The 15,092-nt window shown below is 41.0% G+C and overlaps 1 protein-coding gene across 2 annotated transcripts in view; it reads left to right on the forward strand.

Moving 5' to 3' along the window:
* LOC122555243 (protein maelstrom homolog) overlaps positions 1–15,092 on the forward strand; it is a 61,820-nt gene that overhangs the window by 3,738 nt on the left and 42,990 nt on the right. For both annotated transcript variants that reach the window (XM_043701028.2, XM_087992395.1), the window contains exons 2-3: positions 5,255–5,353; positions 14,304–14,376. In XM_043701028.2, coding sequence (XP_043556963.2) covers positions 5,255–5,353; positions 14,304–14,376 — 172 coding nt within the window. The remainder of the gene's footprint in view (positions 1–5,254; positions 5,354–14,303; positions 14,377–15,092) is intronic.

Below are 15,092 nucleotides of genomic sequence, written 5' to 3' on the forward strand. Positions count from 1 at the left end.
AACATTCATTTTAACCACAGCTATTCTACCCAACCAAGATATCGGAAGAACTTCCCAGCGCTGAAGATCCTGCCTTATCTTCTCTAACAACTGCACATAGTTTGCTTTTATATAGTTGATTGAAGATCAGGGTGATAAAAATATCTAATTACAAAAACCTCCCTGTAACCACTGGAAAGGGAAACAGGTTCCATCCCTAAAACTGGATACACTAGTAAGGCCCCCCACAGGCATGGCCTTTGATTTTCATGGAATTAATTGTATACCCTGAAAACAAACCAAATAGATTAATCACTTGTATTAAGCGGGGCACAGATGGCATTGGATCAGTTAAAAAGAACAGGATATTTTCCAAAGAGAGGGTGCCTGACTCTACCTCCGGGTCAGTTATATTGGGATCCATCTGGGTGGCCTCCACCAGCAGCTCGATCACTAATGTAAATAATAGTGGCAAGAGAGGGCACCCTTGTCAGCAGCCTCTGCCAACACTAAAACTATCTGACTTCATACCATTAGTAAGAACCGCTGCTTTCGGATCACAGTGCAACGCTACCCCACCCATTTGGCAAAAACCCCTCCAAGACCAAATCGTTTCATGACATAAGAGGTATGGCCACTCCTCCTGATCAAATGCTTTCTCTGCATCCAGGAAGACAACCAAATCCAGGATCGATCTTTGATGACATATTTGGACCATATTTAGTACTTTTAAAAAATATATTTTTGGTAGGCCTGTGACCCTTCATAAAACCTGTCTGGTCCTCCTTTACAATAAAAGGCAATGTCCTCTCCAGCCTTAATGCTAACATTTTCGATAAGATTTTAAAATCTGCATTCACTAATGATATGGGCCTGTATGAAGTGCAATCCTCTGGGGTTTTTCTTCAGAATAAGAGAATAATTTGCTTCTCTCAAAGAAGATGGGAGACAGTCCTGACTGAATGAGTAATCGTACATATCCAAGAGTGGCCCAGCCAGCTTGTCTGTAAACATCTTTATAAAACTTTGAAATCCATCTGGGCTGGGTGCTTTACCACTCTGGAGCAGCCTCCCCGCCTCCTGTATTTTCTGAGTTGTCAGGGGGGCATTCGGAGGACGCCTGCTCTGAAGTGACGCCCGGAATGTTCAGAGCCTTAAAAAAGGTTTCCATTTTCATTCTGTCATCACAGAATGATCAATACAGCTCAAAGTAAAACTTTCTAAATGCTGCGTTAATCTTTTTAGCATTGCAAGTAAGAGTACCAGCACTCTCTCTGGATCTAATAGATTGGGGGGGATTCTTCTTTCTGGCTAAGTTCTGGCCATCTACCTGGTTTATCACCATACTCTCACAATCTCTGTTTCGCAAACAGAGATTTCCTTCTTTGCTATCTGGGTGCGTGCAGCATTCAAAGTAGCCCTCAGGGCTGTAATCTGCTGCAATTTAGTTACAGACGGTCTGTCAAAGTATGCTAACCCAGCTGCCTTCAGATGAGCCTCGAGCAAGCGTTGATGTTGTCCCCTCTGTCGCTTTCGGGTCGCAGAGTAAGAAATAATCAAGTCCCATGCATAGGCCTTGGCAGTCTCCCACTGGATGACTGGCCGTACCTAAATAATATCCCAAAGGATTTTAAACGTCCGCAAAAAATATTGTATAAACTTGCTATCTTTAAGGTGGAAACTATCCATGCGCCAGTGCCGAGAGCCCATCCCGCAACCACTGGCCTTGACCTCCATGTACACTGTTGTGTGATCAGAAACGGCGATGTTCCCTGTTCTGCAAGACAGTACTGAGTTCAAAAAGGTTGATGGGACAAAAAATCCTGTCAATTCTAGTCTGGCACTTATGTGGATTAGGAAAAAAAAGGTAAAATCCCTACCTTCGGGGTAAAGACATCTCCACATAGCGAGTTTTGAGAAGATTTGTAGCTCAGGTTGAGGTTTTGGATGAAGGCTTACTCGCTGAGTTGGAAGGTTCATTTCCAGATTGTTTTGTTACCCTACTGGGTAACATCTTCAGTGGGCCTCAGGCAAAGCAATGCTGAAAATTCCTACTTTTTATTTATGTTTGAGTTTCTTTGGTTGGTGATGTCATTTCCCATGGTGAAGTCACTTCCAACTCCTTTTCTCAGGGGGTGGTAGATGGGGTCTAACTCGATGTGTTTGTTGATATAGTTCTGGTTGGAATGCTATGCTTCTAGGAATTCTCGTGTGTGTCTTTGTTTGGCTTGTCCTAGGATGGATGTATTGCCTCAGTCGAAGTGGTGTCCTTCCTTCCTTTGAATATAAGAATACTAGTGAGAGAGGGTCATGACTTTTTGTGGCTAGTTGGTGTTCATGTATCCTGGTGGCTAGTTTTCTGCCTGTTTGTCTAATGTAGTGTTTGTTACAGTTCTTGCACGGTATTTTGTAAATGATGTTAGTTTTGCTCGTCTGTGTAGGGTCTTTCAAGTTCATTAGCTGCTGTTTTAGTGTGTTGGTGGGTTTGTGGGCTACCATGATGCCAAGGGGTCTGAGTAGTCTGGCAGTTGTTTCAGAAATGCCTTTGACATAGGGGAGAGCGCCAAGGCTTTCTGGACATTTTTTATCTGCTTGTTTGGGTTTGTTGCTGAGGAATCGGCAGACTGTTCATTGGGTACCCATTCTTTTTGAATACACTGTATAGGTGATTTTCCTATGCTCTGCATAGTTCCTCTGTGCTGCAGTGTGTGTTGGCTCGTTGAAATAATGTTCTGATGCAATAATTATGACACTGACATATATTAAAACTACCCCGCCCCGAACAACCAGGTAAACCAGGCAAATTTGGAGACAAAACAAAATAAACATAATTGTCCATATTATTCAAGCCAGTCAGTGTATTTTAAAGCATCCAAGAAGTCTTTGCCTTTTCCAGTGAATCAAAATTGAACACGGATCTTCTGTGCCTGAAACGCAGTATTGCCGGATATCTAAGGGAATACTGAATATTCGAGTCCCTCAGCCGCATTTTTACCTCCTCAAAGTCCTTTCTCTTATGAATCATGACCAGAGAGAAGTCTTAGAAAATCTTAATTAGTGATCCTTTTTATATCAGAGCCTGAGGATCCTTCCCCAGTGCTCTCAAGGCTTCAGCATCATTTATTTATCTCTGTAACGCTGGAGTCGCACTATGACCAGGCGGGGGCACTGCAACGTGGTGGGCCTGCTTGACCTGCACCTGGCCCACCTTGACTTCCAGCTTCAGATACTGCAGGAGCCATTGCTCCAAGAAGCTGATGAGCTGGCCTTCCTCTTCCTGTTCAGGAAGCCCCCGCCAAACAGATGTTCTTCTGACTATCTTACTTTTCGAGGTCATTGACCTGCTCCTCCACGGCCCGCACTCTCCATTCCAGGGCCTGGACCCAACCCGTCAAGGATTCTGCCGCAGTCTTTGAAGCTGTGGCCTGTTGCTCCACCTCCCCGACACACTGCCCGAGGGGCTGGATCTCCTGGTCATGCCTCTGCAGCATGACCGAGATTGATTCAAGCCTGGACTGGCTGTCTTTCATCGACAAACAATCTTCTGAGTTTCACGAACTCCATGGTCAGCCTCTGCTGTACAGGTGAGTCCCCTGGGGAAGTCATGGAGGCCGACGCTATGGCCACTGGTGTGTCAGTTGTGGGGGGGGGGGGGCTCCCTGCCTGATGTGATCCTCAATTTCAAACTAATATTAAGATGGTTCTAGGGTCAAGAAATGGTTATTTCCAGCGCTTTAAGTAGTAAAGGGAGGGGGAGTGTCCCACTTTGTTTGGGTTCTGGTGCAGAGCTCAGCAAAGCAGACTTACTGGGTCGCTGCCATTTTGAATCCCCCCAACTGATCAAATTTTAAATAAAGTTCAAAGGACTGCTAAGAGCCCCACTATCCCTGAAAATCTAATCTTATAATTACAGAATGTAAAAAGTTTACATTTTAAACTCCTTAGGCTGAAATATAATAAATTGACATACCTGCATGTGCCAATCATTTATTTCTTCTCCAACAATTTCAACTAAGTTGACTTTGTTCTGAGTACTTTGATGTGGTTGACTGCTTACCCTGTTTGATATTGCTGAATGCTTGGAGATCCCTGGACCAGGTACTAGATAAAAAAATTGTTTGCAAAGTGGAAATAGATGCCACAGATGGCAAGGTATTTGGCGGGGGCTGTCAAATCGACTACTCAGCGTCATAACTTAGTTAACTTCAAAATAAGAGCCAATGAATTTTGTGTATTTAATTCTGCTGAAGCAAAATTGTGATCCTTGCAGGAAGAAAGAAATTACATTATAGATATATAGTATATTTTAAGTTCTCTTCTCACTTATACTAAAACTTTTTCTTTTCCTGTTTTTGCAAGCATCTTTTGATCTTGTTACAATCACTGGCTGAGTTTCTGTTTATCTTACCACATTCTCCCTTCCCTAATATTGCTTCTCTTATTCTCTACTCTTTTTTTTCCTCTTTGTTTTGTTTGGGTTTTCCTATCTTAAAATAGCCTTTCTTGAGATTCTATTTTGTAAGTGCCTAAGAAACTGCTTGTAGACCGAGAAACTAGCATGTGAACCAAATAGGCAAATCCAAACTAACACACTGGATATTCTGAAAGTGGAGGTTTGGCATCTGTCACGTTGCTGGCCATGCAACATACACTGAACTTGCTTGATTCGTTAAAGTTCACCGTCAAGATGCAAGTTTTTGCCTTCTGTCCGTTCTTGTATTAAGTAACCAAACATACATTTTTGAAATATGATTAATTTGTAAGTGCTGGAAGGAAAAACTTCCAGCAATTATTTAGTCTTTTTCTTTACCATCTCCTTGTGGGAAAACACTCTTCACTCCACCAATTACAGGTCAATACTTCCTCCATCCATACCTGCTCATTGGTTACATTGTCTATTGCCATTTATCTTCATTCTTTCTTGATATCAAAATTCAACTTCTTCTTGAGACTGAAGTGATCAACTAGTTTTAAAATAGGATCCAGTAGTATTTTGTTTCTTACTGCCTATGGATGCTGTAGTCAACCTCCTATACAACCTCAAACTTGGCAGTAGATATTGTTTTACATATGTTCATTGCATTGCTCACACCAATCTTTTGGTCATACAGGGCCAATTGGGTTTTGGCTTTCAATCTTGCAATATAAAATGTCTTACAAAAAATCCAGCACTCCCCACTGGATCGATTTTGTTTTTCGTACTTGTTTAAAAACTAGGAGATAACATGCATAGGTGTAATATCTATAGTGTGATTCAATTTATTTTCTGTTGAAGTCACTGACGGTGTTGGAAAAAGAGAAGTTTGCACAGATGGCCCACGAATGGAAAGCTGAGAAGGATGACAAGACATTTAATGAACCTTCAAAGAGACAGGTCAGTGCTTTTGTTACCATATAGCTAAATTAATCTAAGTAGAAATAATATAATATGACTTGTTTTGCTGAATAAGATTTTTTTTTTCTTGTCTCCACTCAAGTTTTAATGCGTTTTGAGAGGATTTGTAGCTCGGGTTGAGGGTCTGGATGTTGGTTTGCTCGCTGAGCTGGAAGGTTCATTTTCAGACATTTCATCACCATACTAGGTAACTTCTTCAGTGAACCTCCAGATGAAGCAGTGCTGATGATTCCTGCTTTCTATTTATAAGTTTGGGTTTCTTTGTGATGGTGATATCATTTCCTGTGGTGATGTCATTTCCTGTTTTTTTTCAGGGAGTGGTAAATGGGGTCCGACTCAATGTATTTGTTGATAAAGTTCTGGTAGGAATTCCATGCTTCTAGGAATTCACATGCGTGTCTCTGTTTAACCTGTTCTAGGATGGATGTGTTGTCCCAGTTCTTCCTTTGTATATAAGAATACTAGTGAGAGAGGGTCATGTTGTTTTGTGGCTAGTTGATGTTCATGTATTCTGGTGGCTAGTTTTCTGCCTGTTTGTCCAATGTAGTGTTTGTTATAGTTCTTGCACGGTATTTTGTAAATGACATTAGTTTTGCTTGTTTGCATGTAGCCACCAGAATACGTGAACATCAACTAGCCATAAAACGACATTACCCTCTCTCGCTAGTATCTTTAGGTAAGGCAAGGAAGGTCACCACTTCGACTGAGCCAACACATCCATCCTAGGACAAGTCAAACAGACACACACGAGAATTCCTAGAAGCATGACATTCCTACCAGAACTTATTCAACATACATTTGAGTTAGACCCCATTTACCACCCCCTGAGAAAAAGAACAGGAAATGACATCACCAACCCAAAGAAACCCAAACATAGAAAGGAGGAATCATCAGCAGTGCTTCATCTGGAGGCTCACTGAAGTTGCAGCTCAGCGTGCAAACCTACATCCAGATCCAAGTTTTAATAATGGATTTGGTAACTTCTGATTGAAGGATTGCTTGGTAAAAGCTTTTTTTTAAAAAAAGTTTAGTCTTCTGGCCTTCCACACATGGAGGGAATAAAGGCATGAAGAAAACTTCAGCAGCATGAGAGATGTTCATCTTCTCTCTTCCAAGCTAGTTCATTGTCTTCATGAGTGCACTCACTAGTGCAAAGTACAGTCGCCGTACTGGACCATAAGGCTGCTTTAGAGAGAGATGATTGGTGATTTAACCTGAGGGTCTCCATGCCTCAGACAAGGGGGAAGATTGAAAAGGAAGAGTACTTCATGGTAACCTCAGCTGGTGCAGGGATTGAACCAACACTGTTGGAATGACTCAGAGTCATAAGCACCTGGGGGAAACCCAGGCAGAAACAGGGAGAATGTCTGTCTGTGTGGAGTTTGCACAATTGCCCACGGGTAGATTTGACCCTGGATCCCTGGCGCTGTGGAATGGCAGTGCTAGCCACTGTACCACCTATAACCACTGAACCACCATGCTGCCCACAACTTCTGAGTACCACCCACTCTGCATCACAAACCGGCTACCAACCCACTGAGCTAAGTCATCCTCACCTGTCTGGAAATTGAGTGCTAACAGGATTGTTTGGATTTTGGCACCTTTTTAAGAATCACCTGTAGGGGGGATCCAAGATGGCGGCGACCCAGCAAGTCTGAGTCTATAGTGCTCCTCCCAAGACTTGGACAAAGTGGGCCACCCACCCCCACCACACTCATCAAATCATTTAAAATTGCTGTTTAATTTAATTAGTTGCTTAGTATTAAATTTAAACAATCTAATCTTTAGTAACAATGACTAAAGGGAAGGGAGCCCGCAGCTCTCAGCAAGCAGGAACCCCTCCTCCACCCTCTCCAGCTGCAGCAGAGGCGTCCGCAGCTGCCCTGGGGCACTTACCTACGCTGGCGAGCCTCGTGGAAATCATCTCTAAACTGGATGTGAAGATCTACGCTTTTATTGAAGAATCCCGAAGCCGATGGGACTCACTCTCGGCCGCGCTGCAAAAGCACGACCGAGACAGTAAAGAAATCGAGCGCCAAGTCGGAAGGGCGGAGCTAAAGGCCGCGACCTCCGAAACTACAGTGCAATCGGCCGTGCATCAGGTCCGGACTCTCGAACAGCAAGTCCAGACCTTAGAGAATCATATTGATGACCTCAATAATCAAGGTCATCAAAAAAAATTCATTTGCTGGGCCTTCCCGAACGGGAAGAGGAAGGCCAGCTTACAGCGTTCCTCGAGCAGTGGCTGCCACAGCTTTTAAATCTGGAGGCTGGATCAGGCCAGGTAAAGGTGGAATGGGCCTACCAGGTTGCAGTACGCAGGCCCGGTTTGAACCAGCGCCCCCGCCCAGTCCTGTTCCAGCTGCAGAGCTATAAGGAGAGGCAGATACTCTTAGAAGCCTCTAGAAATCTTGCAAAAGATCCCCAAGCCATGATCTATAAAGGATCCAAGATCATGTTATTTCAGGACTTTTCCCTAGCTCTGGTCCAAAAGAGGAAGGCATTCGATGAGGCGAAGAAGTGTTTAAGGGACTTAAATATTCAGTACCCCTTACGCTACCCAGCGACGCTATGCTTTAACCATGAAGGATCCGTGTATAACTTCGGATTGCCAGGAAAGGCTAAGGAATTTTTGGACTCTCTTAGATAAATTGTAAGAGATGTTGGTTTGCCTCCCCCCCCCCCCCCTTCACTCCGGTTTATATCCCCCCCTTTTTTCTTTTTTCTTACCTTACTGTTTAATATTATCTTGGGGGGTGGGGAGAGGGATTTATTTATTTGTTCTTTATTTAACGAATATATGGGCCGGGGGGTATAGTTAATGTTGTTGGGGGGAGGTGGTTACCTTATTATATTTTACCTCTGTCTCTAGGAGCGGGGTTGTTTTCCCTTGTTATTTTGTATTATTATATTTAATTATTATTTGTTGAGGTTGTAATTTTATAGTTAATATGTTTACACATGGTATTAACATTACCAAATATAGCCAGGTGTTGGTGTGGGTGGGGGTAGGGTACTCACTGTTAACTCTCTAGCTTTGTATTATATCTGAATTCTCCTCATCCTATTGAGGAGCGCCTGGGTCAAGGGTGGGGCATTGGTTGGGAGAGGATATGCTAGACCTTTGGAAAGTGACACCCCCTGGAAACAAGGGGGAAAATCTCCATTTAAATACGTTTTATTTTTTTTATTGTTTAGAAATAGTTTTCTATTATACTGTTGTGAGTGTATTAGAGAGCCTTTAGTTTTGTGAATTTTATATGCTCTATGCTTGGGAGGTTCTGGATAGGGTTTCCCCTCCCGAAGGGTCTCAGATTTGCCCGGACGATTATGGTTGTTCAGTCGGTTAAGTGGTGCACCTGGAATGTCAAGGGGAGTAATTCGCCAGTCAAAAGGAAGAAAATATTATCAAATCTCAAGAAAGAAAGGGTTGATATAGCTCTCCTACAGGAGACACACCTGTTGGATAAAGAACACTTGAAATTACGACAGGGTGGATTTGATCAGGCCTTTTTTTTTCCTTCTTTTAGCTCAAAAAGTAGGGGAGTTGTTATTCTTATTCAGAAGAATTTCCCTTTCAAAATCCTAAATCAGATAAAAGACGAATCTAGACGATATATTCTGATTAAAGCCCTTATAAATGGAGAGGAATATGGGATTTTAAATTTGTACTGCCCCCCGGCACACCCCTTTAAATTTATAACAAAGCCTTCTCAAAATTGATGGCTCTTGGTGCCCGTCATACAATTATAGGAGGAGACTTTAATTGTATTATGGATCCGGAAATAGATAGGATTCCCAAGAGTACTGCAGGAGTATCTCCCAGATCTAGACAATTGGTGGATTTGAACAAAGAATTAGGATTAGTAGATGTATGGAGATGTCTTCATCCACAGGGCAGAGATTTTTCTTTTTACTCCAATCCACATAAATGTCATACCAGAATTGATATGTTTTTCGCCCCCTCGATTTTCTGTTTTAAATTCCATATCATCCTGTAAAATAGGTAGTATAGCAATTTCCGACCACGCTGCTGTATATATGGAAATCAAGGCGAGGAACAACGGGACATCCTCTCGGTATTGGCGTATGGACCCCTTCCTAATGAAAGATAGTAAATTTGTAAAGTACTTCTCTCAAGAATTTAAAACTTTTTTAGAAATTAATTTAGGTACGGCTAACAAGCCATCAATGATGTGGGAGACCATCAAAGCTTACACACGAGGTTTGATCATCTCCTACTCAGCGACCCAGAAAAAATTAAAGGGAGAACAACAGCGTCTGCTCGAAGCTCGCTTAAAAGCAGCTGAAACAACATACGCTGATAGATCTTCTATCATCAAATTGCAAAGGATTACGGCCCTTAGGACAGCTCTAAACACGCTTACCCAAACGGCTAAGAGGGAAATATTATTTGCAAAACAAAGGTTATATGAATTTGGCGACAAACCGGGTAGATAGCATTTCTTGCAAAGAAAAAAAAGGCCCCTCAAACTTTCATGTCTATCAAGGAAAGTATGGATAGTTTGACTCATGATCATAAAAGGATTAATGCAATCTTTAGAAAATTTTATTCTGATTTATATAAATCGCAAGATTGTGAAGACAGGACTAGGAGGATGCAATCATTTTTTAAAAATTTGACCTTTCCAGGCCTAACTCCGGAACAGGTATCGGTCTTAAATGCTCCCCTAACAGTCCAAGAAATACATGATGCCATCAGGCAACTTCAGAGCGGTAAGGCAACTGGCCCAGATGGTTTTCAAGCTGAATTCTATAAAGAATTTACAGAAATATTGGCTGGTCCACTTATGGACATGTGTAACTACGCATATAGTCAGGGCTGTCTCCTGCCTTTGCTGAAAGGGGCAAATATCTCTCTTATCCTTAAAAAAGGAAAGGATCCAGAAGATTGTGCGTCGTACAGACCAATATCCTTGCTAAATGTAGATTTTAAAATCCTTTCTAAAACGTTAGATTTGAGACTAGAAAGGGTACTGCCACATATCATAAAAGAGGATCAGACGGGGTTTATTAAGGGCCGTAGATCATCCAATAATATTAGAAGGGTTTTGAATATGATTCAAGCCTGCCATCAGGGAAAGATACCAGGAGTAGTAGTCTCATTAGACGCGGAAAAGGCATTCGATAGGGTTGAATGGTCATATTTGTTTTACACATTGGAAAGGTTTGGCTTTGGAAAGGTGTTTAGCAAATGGATCTCAACATTGTATAGTGATCCCAAAGCAGTTGTGGTTACCAATGGATTAGGTTCGGATAGCTTTAGTGTGAGCCGGGGCTGCAGTCAGGGATGTCTTCTCTCGCCATTGTTGTTTACGCTAATAATTGAACCACTAGCAGAAGCTATACGGGCTGATCCTAATATAACGGCCCCGAGGATTGATACAGGTAAACATAAAATTACCCTTTATGCAGATGTTCTTCTATTCCTCAGTAATCCTCTGATGTCTGTACCTCGCTTAATCCAAGTTATTAATACATTTAGCGCATTCTCAGGCTATAAAATTAATTTCTCAAAATCGGAGGCTATACCAATGGGTGGCCTTGCTATGATACCCCACTTAGTGGACGGATCCCATTTTCCCTTTCGTTGGTCCCTGGAGGGTTTCTTATATTTAGGCATTTTTATTGCCCCAGAATTTGGTCAGTTATACAAGGCTAACTTTGCATTTACTGGAGAGGATAAGGCAGGACCTCCAGCAATGGGGAGACCTTCCAATTTCCTGGCTGGGTAGAATAGCACTAATTAAAATGAATGTCCTGCCCTGTCTCCTATACCCAATGAGAATGCTTCCGGTGATGCTGCCGAGGCTGGCACTACGTAAATTATATGGTTGGTTGGGTTCCTTTATTTGGAATCATAGATGGCCCCGTATTAAGCTGAAGAAGCTACAGCTGCCACAGGCAAGGGGAGGATTGGACTTCCCAGATTTTAGGAAATATCAGTTAAGTTCCCTATTAAGTTACATAGCTGATTAGTTCTTGTCTGATCCACAATCAATCTGGCTGGACATCGAGGCTTCTCAAGTACAATGCCCACTTATTAACCTTTTATTTTCAGACAAGAGGAAAATCATTACGGATCACTGTAAAAACCCTATAATACTAAACACAATTAAAGCTTGGAATATAATGCGGCAAAATGAGGGCAACTCACATAAAACATCCCCCTATGCGCCAATAGTGGGAGTGGGGATTCCAACCGGGGTTTACAGATGCCACTTTTAAACTCTGGAGATCCAGGGGTATCTCATGTCTAGGGGACCTATTTAAAGATGGGGTCCTGATGTCTTTTGAGCAGCTGCGTCAGAAATTTGGATTACCTAATGGAGACCTCTATCGATACTTCCAAATTCGAAGAAGACTACATTATTAGATAGTCTTTATAAATCAGATAGAGAATGTAGAGTACTACGACGGGGTATCCTCCGTCAGTACTATTTATCATTTACTACATAATGAAGTATCGGGAGATATGGACAATCTGCTTAAAACATGGGATCAGGAATTGGGACTAGAAATCTCTATAGAAACGTGGAATGACATTTGGGAAAACGCCCGAAGAATCACCATCTGTAACAGAACTCAGGCTATCCAACTGAAGATACTTCATAGGGCCCATATAGCACCGGATCGATTGGCAAAATTTAAGGCAGGAGCAACTCCAATGTGTCCCAAATGTAAAATAGAGGTGGGTACTCTTGTACAATGCCTATGGTCCTGTCATAAGATCCGTAGATACTGGACTAAAGTAGCGAGTACCCGGACAGAAATTTTAGGAATGGAAATTAAAGTGGACCCTGTATCTCTCCTTTTGGGCTTTTCGAACTTTCCCTCCCAGGATATGCACAGGAAGAGACTATTTTCTATTCTCTTTTTCTGTGCAAGGAAAAATATTTTGGTAAACTGGGTGGCTGAGGGCCCCCCTGGACTTTCAAATTGGCACAGATTAATTATGGAATGTATTCCCCTTGACTTCCTTACAAATATGGTGCACCGAAAGACCGAATTATTTTATAAAATATATCAGCCTTTCTTGAATTATATGAATACAGATATTTCGGCTATCCTAACAAAGGCTTTTATTTAATTGAGATTACGAACCTGGCTGGTCCGGGGCCCCTTAGGAGAGGAATCCCGCATGAATACGGGTTTTGTTACATGTGATGTTAACACATTCCGAGCATGTATCTCACTACCCAATTTCTATGTTATCCGTTGTTTTTTTTTTTGTTTTTTTTTTCTTTTTCTCTTATTTGAATAATGTAAGAGACTTAAATATAGACTCTGGTTAATTGTAGGTTAGCTTAGTAGTTAGTTGAGTTTTTTTTCTTGGTATTTTTCTTCTGTTAAATTTTGGTTATTATATATTTAAGATTTAATTGTATATCCATGTTTGTACTTGAGAGTTTTGTTTATTTTTGTAAACTTGTAAAAAAGTTAAATTTCTAATAAAAATATCTATATAAAAAAAAACCACCTGTAGATGCAGTGCCTGTGCTCACATGTAGAAATGCGATCATTTGGGCAAGCTATTGAAAATTGTTACTGTTCCTTCCCCTTTCTCTTATGGTGTCCCTTTCCTTCCCACTTCACTCTTTCTTCCATCCTTCCCTCTTGCAGCTCTTGTCCCAGGTTGACTGATTTTTTTTTTAAATCACCTATTCCATTATATAGGCTTAATTTAAAAAAAAAACTTTTGACTATTGTTTGGAATCTCACTGTTAATTTTTAATTTTAAAATAAAATTCAACAGCATATTCTATATGTGATTGAAGACAGTGAGTGCTCATGCATTATACACTCTCCTTGCAGTTGGGCCTTTTCTTACCACTTTCATCACATATAAGCAGCTTTTAATTTTGTGAAGTGTACCTTTTGTGGAAATTTGTCTTGGAGTTAAGTATAAAAATAACTATTTCCTCCATTTCTACTATCATTGTGCAGTGTTGAAAGTCACTATCAATACTCTATTTTTGACCAAAGTAGAACTGTAGATTATAGAAATTAATTTTTAAAGTTTAGATTGTTAATTTAACACACTCTAAGGTGACCTGTTTCACTTCCTTGAATTTCTAATATTAGAAACCTTTGATTTAATCTTGCATTGGAAATTTCAACTTCCTTCAAATGAGAAAAAAATAACTTGATCAAAGTCTTTTGCTCACAAGCAATACACCTTCATTCAAGTATACAAGAAGGGGGCCCTTTTTTCTGAATTGAGTGGGATGAATGCCATTTGCTGCATTTCCAGAATTGTTACAAATGATTGCAATGCCTGGTACAATTAGCTATTTGTCTTCATTGACATTGGTACCTCCCTGGAATAGAAATGCACAATGAGAACACTGCAGATTGATTGTAGCTTTCCATCTGTGCTTTTAAGTACTGTGGCATTAGTACTCAACAGTGTAGAAAATTTTCAAATCTGAATGAAAGTGATCAAAAATAATGCTTTGAGGGGATAAAGACGGGCTGTAGTTGATGCAGTAAATCCTAACAGACTGGATACTTTCTGCTGTACAAGCCATAAAGAAGGGCATAAGTCTACATCACTGCCTGGAAAACTACATTTCATTGAGGAGTAGGTATTTTCCCTACTTGTTGCTCCTTCAGTAGTAGTATTTTCACCTGCTCTGGCTTGATTTTCTGTGCTTTTCTCTTATAAACACAACAGGGCCTTTCCTCCATTTTGAAAAGCTTTCTGAAAAGTTAGTTCCTTGACTAAATTAACTCTTTGCTTACTTATAATTTTTAATCTAACATACTCAGCATCTCTTTATTGAACCCTGGGTTATTTTATTCGATTAAGTGTGTTTTGTCATCTAATTTTCATAACAATGTTTTTGAGCTGTCTTTGTATTTTGTCCCACCTATCACTATATTTTGTTATTACTTTGTCTTACAGTTGCTGAACCCAATATTCTCTGTAACAGCAAAGGGAACAAATAATCCACCTATGTCCTGGTCCAGTGATGAAGGTAGATCATCATTGTGCAATTTAATTTTTATATTGACAGTAAAGGGGTTAGTTTTTACTCTTGAAGTGCTCAATAATGTTTTTTTTTCTGTAGATGTCCATGACAAAAGCAACCTCCAATGGCAGTCTTGAATATGACTGTCACTGTGAATTATCTCTTGAACAGCTGCAGTTGTGTGATTTAAGGTATTGCCCCAGTAGGGATAGAACTGTAGTATATTGACCCAGGGGCCTGAAAAAATAGCATTATATTTCTAATTCATGGTGTTTTATATCTTGGGTCACTTGAAAGTATTAGCGTCATAGAGATGTACAGCACGGAAACAGACCCTTTGGTCCAACTCGTCCATGCCGACCAGATATCCAAATCCAGTCCCACCTGCCAACACCTGGCCCATATCTCTCCAAACCCTTTCTATTCATATACCCTTCCAGATGCCTTTTAAATATTGCAATTGTACTAGCCTCCACCACTTCCTCTGGCAGCTCATTCCACACATGCACTACTCTCTGCGTGAAAAGTTGCCCCTTTGGTTATCTTCTATATCTTGCCCCTCTCATCTAAACCTGTGCCCTCCCAGTTTTGGATTTCTCAGTGCCAGGGGAAAGTCATTATTTATTTACCATATCCGTGCCCCTCATGATTTTATAAACCTCTAAGGCCACCCCTCGGCCTCTGACACTCCAGGGAAAACAAACGTAGCCTGTTCAGCCTCT

The sequence above is a fragment of the Chiloscyllium plagiosum genome, unplaced genomic scaffold (genome assembly GCF_037043375.1).
Source record: "Chiloscyllium plagiosum isolate Xiang-an unplaced genomic scaffold, Cpla_swu_hap1 HiC_scaffold_12, whole genome shotgun sequence".
Taxonomy (NCBI): Eukaryota; Metazoa; Chordata; class Chondrichthyes; order Orectolobiformes; family Hemiscylliidae; genus Chiloscyllium; species Chiloscyllium plagiosum.